Source organism: Abrus precatorius, unplaced genomic scaffold, assembly GCF_003935025.1.
Source record: "Abrus precatorius isolate BTA unplaced genomic scaffold, Abrus_2018 Scaffold10, whole genome shotgun sequence".
NCBI classification, from domain to species: domain Eukaryota; kingdom Viridiplantae; phylum Streptophyta; class Magnoliopsida; order Fabales; family Fabaceae; genus Abrus; species Abrus precatorius.
Genome location: NW_020874292.1, coordinates 20977840 through 20986510, shown reverse-complemented (window position 1 = coordinate 20986510; position 8671 = coordinate 20977840). Strand labels below are relative to the sequence as shown.

Here is an 8671-nt window from a genome sequence, read left to right as displayed (position 1 = left end):
TATATTTTATGAATTTTATTAATTATATAAATATTTTTTTTTTGTTCATATATCATGTACAAAATTTTTCGTGAGTTGGTAAAAAGACCTAAAAAAAATTTAAAAAATGTAAATTTAATAATTTATTATTTAAGAAAAAAACCAATTTTATGATGTACAATAAGGATTTTTTTTCTTCAACAAAAGTTTTCTATTAAAAAAAAAATTTCAAACCCTAAAATATGCGCATCCTGACGGATTCTGTTAATGACAGAGTCAATAAAGCTAAACATATAAAGTATACAACAAGCTAAGTCAGAAGCGGATGAGATATTTCTGTCTCACTCTCACTCAAAAGTCATTATATCGCAATCTCTGTTCAGTTTTGTTGAGAAGAGAAAATGGCCCTGGCGTCTTCGTCCCTTATCACCTTCAAAGTAAAACCTTGTCCTTTCCTGTTTAGGCCTCAGCAACCACGCAGATCCGTCGTTGTTGCCAATTCTGCGGAGCCTTCGAAGACAACGGCGGCGGCGGCAAGAACTGCCCCAATATGGAGCGTGGATAGTTGGAGGGAGAAGAAGGCACTTCAGCTTCCAGAGTACCCAGATGAGAAGGAGTTGGAACAAGTCCTCGAAACCCTCTCTTCTTTTCCCCCAATCGTCTTCGCTGGAGAAGCGAGGAGCCTTGAGGAGAAGTTGGGTCAGGCTGCTATGGGCAACGCTTTTCTCCTTCAGGGCGGTGATTGTGCCGAGAGCTTCAAGGAATTCAATGCCAACAATATCCGTGACACCTTCCGTGTCATTCTTCAAATGGGTGTCGTTCTGATGTTCGGTGGCCAAATGCCAGTTGTCAAGGTCTACCCTCTTTCCCCAATTTCATTTTTTTTAGGGAAATTGTCGATTTTCTATTGTTATTATTACTCTCAGTGTGTTGGATAGATTTGGCTGTTTTCAATGTTGTTTAGATAAGTGAAGGAGCGTGGCCTGGTTTAGGGAAAAAAAGGAGTGTGGTGCTACTGGGTTAATCTAATTGTTGTTGTTTGAAGCCTTGGTTTTTGTTTTGTGAGTAACCAGCTAGGGGGGGAAGAGGATGTATTTTTTGTATTGTGGTTGATAAGATTTTTCCGTTGAGATTTTTCTTGTATAACTGTGATTAATCAGATTTGTCCTTTTAATGGGCATTTTTGTCTTACCCTGTGCTGTGCTGGTTTACAATTTTATTATGAATGAGAATGACATACTTCAACTGTTGGATTTTGCTGAATCAGGTGGGGAGAATGGCGGGTCAATTTGCAAAGCCAAGATCAGACCCGTTTGAGGAGAAAAACGGGGTCAAGCTTCCAAGTTACAGGGGTGACAATGTGAACGGGGATGTATTTGATGCAGCATCTCGAGTTCCTGATCCACAGAGGATGATAAGAGCCTACTGCCAATCTGTGGCTACTCTTAACCTCTTGCGTGCATTTGCAACTGGAGGTTATGCTGCCATGCAAAGGGTTATTGAATGGAATCTTGATTTCATGGAGCATAGTGAACAGGGAGACAGGCATCGTTTATAACCTTTTCTAAAAATTATTTCAGGATTTTGACTCAGTCGTGTTTATTAATTCTTATTCTTATATATTTAAAATGGTTTGCATGGATGTGTTTGAAAATTAAGCTGACTCTTTCTATATTGCTCAAAAGGTAGTGGAAGACAAATGGGGTATAAAAAGAGGGAATGGAAATTGGGAATAATTTTAGATATTTCCCCTGAAGAAAGAGTAGAAAGTATAATAAATGAACTAGAGTCGATGACTTAATTTGTTTGTTCTTGTCACAGTAAATGGACTGAATGTAGTTGTAGTGATATTGTAATGGGAGATTCTCTCCCTGACACGTGTCTTGCACTCTTTAAAAGTAATGAATTCAGAAAAAAATCTGGACGGAATTTATGTATGATATTATGTATTTACTTTTTGTCCTCCTTCAAACAATGTTAGAATTGCAGTGTTCCAGTTTTCTTGTAGTGATCCCTTTATCCCTTACACCTTAGTTTAGCTAATCTAACCTAGTTGACATGCTTTATCTTATGTGCTTTCTTGAAATTGCTATCTTATGAATTTTTCAACTTTTATTACATCAGCTCTTATTTTGGTGTGGGCCAACAGGTACCGTGAATTGGCTCATCGAGTGGATGAGGCTCTTGGCTTCATGAGTGCTGCTGGACTCACATCTGAGCATCCAATCATGACTACAACAGACTTTTGGACCTCCCATGAGTGTTTGCTTCTCCCTTATGAACAAGCTCTTACTAGGGAGGATTCTACTACTGGGCTTCATTATGATTGCTCAGCCCACATGCTATGGGTTGGGGAACGCACTCGCCAACTTGATGGTGCTCATGTTGAATTTTTGAGAGGAGTTGCTAATCCACTTGGCATCAAGGTGCATATATAGATCTTCACCTATGGCCTTTCACATGCTTTATTCTATTTATTTATTATTTTCTGCAGAATTATTTGTGCTTTTATTGTCAATCAAAATAACTTCTCCATATGCTTAACTCAACTAATAAGTAATAATTATCTTTTAATATGCTGTGTAAACTGTTAAGCTACAATCCTATCTGAAGGGCCTTGGTCCGGTGGTAGTAATTAATGCACCTCTGACAAAAAATTTGCAGCTACTGAAAGGCTACTTCGTTTTCAGGTGAGTGATAAGATGGTTCCAGATGAACTTGTTAAGCTGATAGATATTCTGAACCCTAAAAACAAGCCTGGAAGAATTACAGTAATTGTTAGAATGGGAGCTGAGAATATGCGAGTGAAGCTTCCCCATCTTATCAGGGCAGTTCGCAGAGCAGGTCAAATTGTCACTTGGGTTAGTGATCCCATGCATGGGAACACAATTAAAGCTCCATCTGGACTTAAAACTCGGTCTTTTGATTCAATAAGGGTAATTTTCACTTATGCTTGGTTCCTTTTTCTAACATATATATTTCTGTTTTATATTCTATATTCAATATTTAACCAATAGACAATTACTCTGTACTAGGTCATTGGTTTTTAGTTCTAATGCAGTGTTTAAAGTTGGTGTTGTCACTAACTTTTCTAGTGCGTACAATTTAACTCATAAATCTGCTACACTCTAAGGGTGTTTTTGAAGTTGAATTTTGAAGGAAAAAGGGAAGGTAGGGTAAATTTTTCATTTCTGATAAAAATTTTCTTATTTGATAAATTTTTTTAAATGAAAGAAATAAAATGATATGATAGCTGATTAGCATAAACTTGATCTTCTAATGGTTTGTTTATCTTTGTAAACATCATACAGCTCTCTTAATTTATAAATAGAAAACTTACCTTTCCTTTTCCTTGTAAAACCCTAACTCCCAAAGGTAACCTTAAGAAAACAACGGACTGTTACTTGTGGGGGGGCATTATGGTGATCTTTGTCCTGTCTCCCACTCATTTAAGCAGAATGCCTATTATTGAAATATTTCGTTTATTTGGTGGTTGGCAACTGCTTTCACATATGATTTTCCAAGAAAAATTTCCTAACCCTGAAATGCCATCAAAATTATAATAAAGTGTTCTTATGACATTGAAAATTACCAATTCTACGATTTCATTAGGCTTTATTTGAAAGTTTGGAAGAAAAGGAAAAAAAGTGTTTAAATGGCTTAGGAGAGAAGGGAGGGGAAGGAGGGTTAAATTCCTTTATTGTTTGGATGTTTAATATTAAGAGGGAAGGCTAATCGAGGGTTTAATATGTAAATGATATTATTATTCTTTTATATTTTTTATTCATATATTTTTTTTGTCCTTTTTTTCAAAAAATACAAAAATTAAATATTTTTCTCTCTAAACATTAATATTTTTATTTTTTATAATTTTAAAAAATTTATCAATCTAAAAACTAACATTTTTTTTTAAGTTTTTATTTTCTTGCTATTTTATTCAAAGACCATGCTAAATATTTAATCTAACAAATAAAAATAGAAATGATAAACCTCAAGTCACTAACACCATCAAAATAGGGGAAATAAAAAAAACAAGGTTAGGGGTTTAGAAAAATCTCTTAACCCTTTCTCTCATATTTAATTAACTTCCAAACAAAGGTTAATGATCATTAACCCTTCCCTTATCCTTCTCTCTTCTCCTAAACATGAGATCCAAACAAAGCCTTAGTGTCTTGATGGATAAAGTAATGGTACAGTTTGTTGATTTCTGGTGTCCTATTCTTCCAATGTGGTTTTATCCTGAAGCTTATGGATGTTGCACATAATGGTTAAGATAATGGTTTGGCATGTCATTTACTTGGGTAGATCATAAGTGCACGTAAGAAAATTCAGTGTCATGTTGAAATGTACAGGAACTAAGCTAGTAGGAGGAATTTCTTTGGATGTTTGTCCATCTTGATGATGTTTATGCTTTGTTCTTGTTATTCAAGGTCTGGCTTTATCAGTTTCAAGGTTGGTTTTTGTAGTATAATTAAAGGTTTATTGCTATTGATGATAAATTTTCATGGTTCTCGGATGTTGATAATAGGCTGAGCTGAGGGCATTCTTTGATGTCCACGACCAAGAGGGAAGCTACCCAGGTGGGGTTCATTTAGAAATGACTGGGCAGAATGTGACAGAATGTGTAGGAGGCTCACGGACTATTACTTATGATGACCTGAGCTCACGCTACCACACTCATTGTGATCCAAGGCTTAATGCTTCTCAATCTCTGGAGCTTGCATTTAATATTGCTGAGAGGTTACGCAAGAGAAGACTTAATTCAATGCAATCTCTAGCCTCACTTAGAATTTAGAAGAGAGCTGTATCATATATTTAATTTTGCTATGGACAGTGAACAAATACTGCTGGGAGCCACTCCACCGAGTGCCATAAGAACATAAATAGATGGCACAATTAAGTTGTCCTATATTAGTGTTACAAGACAGTTAAAACACTGCAGGTGTGCATCTTGGTTGTACTTGAAAAGTTTTGTACTAAGTTTGGGGAAAGAATGTGTATTTATGTTCTAGTAGTGAGTAATGAATAAACTTTTCGAGATATAACTGATATCACAATGCATCCGAATGATATTTATCATATGCAAGATGGTTGTTTTAATATTTTAATTATACCCTGATTAGTAGAGTTATTTGTACATAGGTAATGAGCAACTTCGGACAATTAACCTAGAATATGATAGGAATTTATTAACAACTCCTGGTATGTAGTCTATAGAAAAATTGGAGATTAACGATGGTAATACAGTACATAACTCTACAACCATTTAATATAAAGATATTTTAAGCTTTGAATCGATTAATTGTTTAGCTTTTAAAAAGGAACATCTCCAATTTACTTTTGATGGTCTGAGTGAAAATAGAAAGAAACATTGCATGTAACTAGCTAGCTCCACCCATGGAGAGAGTGGTTGCTATGAAAATTTAATAAGGCCTAGTCCTTTTCATATCTCTGTCGCTCCAACTCCAGTTAACCATACAAAGAATTAAAAGCTTAGGTCAGTGAAATACCCCTAAGGTGGCACACATGTGATGATATAAAATTAAAAATATATATTAAAATTTATTAACCAATTAAAAGTAATGAATCATAAGTGGTAAAAAAATAGCCCAAATAGCCACCTTAACAACCCTTAGTTGTAATAAAATACACGAGCAACAGTTGGCAAGAAAAAATGAAAATAGAGAGCAAAATGAAAAGGTAGCAACTTGCGAGTTCCGCCCCCATCCCCACCTGTTTTTTTAGCTTTTCTAATGCACATGAATTTAATGGCAGTAACCAGCCAACCCACAATATTAACTGAGCTTGCTAAAGGCTTATCACAATATGATTAAAGCAGGAGAGGACCGACCAAAACCACAAATACAATTGTGCTATTTTTGTAGACTAGTGCCACCATATTCACCTCTCACTCATCCCTACCACTACGCCATTGTGCCACCCACTCCCCCAACAACCCAAAACCACCTTATACCTATTCTTATTTACCATACACCACAAAGCCATCCATTTACAATTTTTATTTCTCAAAACATTATTTAAGTACAATTTATTTTTAAAGAAAAAAACCACAAAAAAGACTCATTCCTACATAAGAAGTTAGTCAGACATTGGTTATTAATTAACGTGTTAAGATACGAATTCCCTCAGCTGGTAAAATATTTTAGGAAATTTTCGAACTCACTGTAGAATATCAATAAATAATTAAGTATGCCTCAGTGACTTACTGTTCTATATCAGTGGAAAAGAGGCACGACTGTACAGATTTTCCTAACTTCAAAATTTAAATAAATTTCAAGTTCCCAGTTGCTCATGTTTCCGTCTTCAGCATGCTAGTTGAACACGCAATTGTCATGACACTGCCGAAGTTTCAACGTTTTTATCAAATTAAAGACCATCCATTCAATTATATATTCCCTATATTTAAAAATATAAATAATAAACACCACCCTCACTTAGAATTATGATTTACAAAATAACAAGATAAATAATTCTTTTGTGACACTGCAAATGTACGTATAAATATATCTCTAGTTTCACGGGTTTGGCTTCTTCAATCAAAGCACAAAATAAAGGTCCGAAAAACTTCCGGACAGAATTCTACATTTTATCATATTCATAAAAACAAGCTTACATTGCATAATATAAATAAAAATAATTTTTATTTTCCTTTATTTAACCTTTTTTTCCCATATATTAAACATTCTTGTTTATAATAACAGAATTTACACGTCACGCTAAACGCCAAAAGCTCCTTTGCAGGGTTCGCAGAAGAACACACTCGAATTGAATGACCTGAGACTGAGACCCCCAACCCATTGCACTGTATCTATCAAACCAGCGTCTTGCATGTCGAGGTTTGCGGGTCCCACATTGCCGGCAACAAGTACTTCCTCCCATTCACGCCCTGCGCATTATAGCTTGCCCCCGTCGTTCTATCCACCAGAACCCGACCCGGATCACCCGGGTATGCCCCGCTACCGAAAATCCCCGTGCAGGCCGAAACGGCCTCCAACGGCGCCGTTGCAGGACCCTGGAAATACCCGTTGTTAAATGGATTCGTCACAGTTCCAGCCAAAAGCGTTGCCAAGTTAATAATCATCCCGTCCACCCCAACGTCACCGTTGGGCGACACTAACGGCGTCGTCTGTGGGCCGTAAATGGGCTGGTGGAAGGGCCAAGCGCATTGGCCAGGACACTGAGCCTCGGAGTTTCCAACCCAAATGTAAGCAGTACGGGCCGTCGCGTTGACGGGCCGTGTAGACCCGTGGGTCCCGCACCGGCTACTACAAAAGCCGTCAACGGCAACGTCCTTGGCCGTGAGAATGACATTGATTGCGGAGAGGTCGTTGAAAGTGGAAGCTAGCGAGAGAAGATGAGTTCCCTTGAGGTACTTGAGGGAATAGGTTTGATGTAGGATTTGCTTCCCTACGACGAGCGCAGAGGATCCCCCCTTGTATTTCTCCGTGGTCTTCCACCAGGACGCCACGGAGGGGAGTGGGCCCCCCGGAGAGGAGCTGAGGGAGTTAATGAAGTCAACGATTATGGAGCGTTGGATTGACGCGAAATTGCCGTACCATAAGAGATTAACGGTGATCCGTCCCTTGAGGAGTTCACCGTTATGGTACTTGAGCACCAATGGCTGCTGCTCTACCTGCGCCCCCACGGCAGGGTTCTGCCCCAATAGAGCAAACCATAAAATCAATGCCGTGGCAAAATGGTAATTCGAGAGCATTTTTTTTTTTTCAACTGAAACAATGGATTAATATTAAGAGGCAAAGTGAGTGCGTGGACGAGGGAGAGAATCGAAATGAGAGGGGTATTTATATGGTGCAGCGTGGAAGAGTAGACAGCTGTAAGAGGAGAGGTGTCAACATTTGAGTGTACACGTGGGAGTTAGTGATTGGTGAGACAGTTGCCAGGCTGTAAGGTCTTGAGGTGGGGTGACGTGGCTGTCTAAGATGATGGCGACTTTGGCGTCTAAACTGGTCCATGCAGGGAGACGTATGGGATTGACCGCACACGCACGCACCCATTACTCACCCACCCTGTTAGTAGCAGTACTATTGATTTTTTATTTTCATTTTCATTTTCATTTTGAATTTCAATTATTGAGAATCCCCATAAAGCTATTGCTGTGGCTACAGTAGACTAGCACAGCATTACTTATTAGAATCCGTGCTTTCAGGTTCAGATTTTTGTAGCCCACTGCAGGCGTGGGTCCCATCCAGAATTCTACACGCAATGCCCACCTTGAGATTCCTATCACACGATGCGAACCATATCATTGGAAGGGTCCACATCATGATCGCGTCACTTCCTTACTTTATTTAAACTTAAATTATGATGCTGCTACTCCTAGACTCACAGAAATAGACTAAATTAACATACCAAAGCACTGCCTACGCCTACGACCTAGCTTTCTTCTCAGACTGTGAGTTTAGGTGTGCGATGGATGGAACCAGCAAGGAACCAGGTTCCATCATCCTAAATACGTCACCCAATTAATATTTTAAGAAAAAAAAGCACCTATTTTTAAAAAAATATATATTATAATGTATTTTTTTAATAAAAAAATATTATTTATTAATTTTAGCTTAATGATAAAATAATTAAAAAAAATAAAAGGTGACAACTCAAGCCAGATGTTGGGCTTGTGAATTGCCAAGTCCTCCCCCACCCTGCCAATTCC

General features: G+C 37.7%; 2 protein-coding genes across 2 annotated transcripts; one reads left to right on the top strand and one right to left on the bottom strand.

Moving 5' to 3' along the window:
- The first annotated feature begins 299 nt into the window (after positions 1 to 299).
- On the top strand, positions 300 to 5075 carry LOC113862839 (phospho-2-dehydro-3-deoxyheptonate aldolase 2, chloroplastic-like). The gene is made up of 5 exons (XM_027496086.1): positions 300 to 833; positions 1247 to 1524; positions 2129 to 2405; positions 2670 to 2915; positions 4508 to 5075. The coding sequence occupies exons 1-5, from the start codon at positions 381 to 383 to the stop codon at positions 4772 to 4774; spliced, it is 1521 nt and encodes a 506-aa protein (XP_027351887.1). The 5' UTR covers positions 300 to 380; the 3' UTR covers positions 4775 to 5075.
- Positions 5076 to 6438: 1363 nt separating this feature from the next.
- On the bottom strand, positions 6439 to 7767 carry LOC113846499 (protein EXORDIUM-like 2). The gene has a single exon (XM_027474853.1). The coding sequence runs from the start codon at positions 7712 to 7714 to the stop codon at positions 6812 to 6814; it is 903 nt and encodes a 300-aa protein (XP_027330654.1). The 5' UTR covers positions 7715 to 7767; the 3' UTR covers positions 6439 to 6811.
- Between the last annotated feature and the right edge of the window lie 904 nt (positions 7768 to 8671).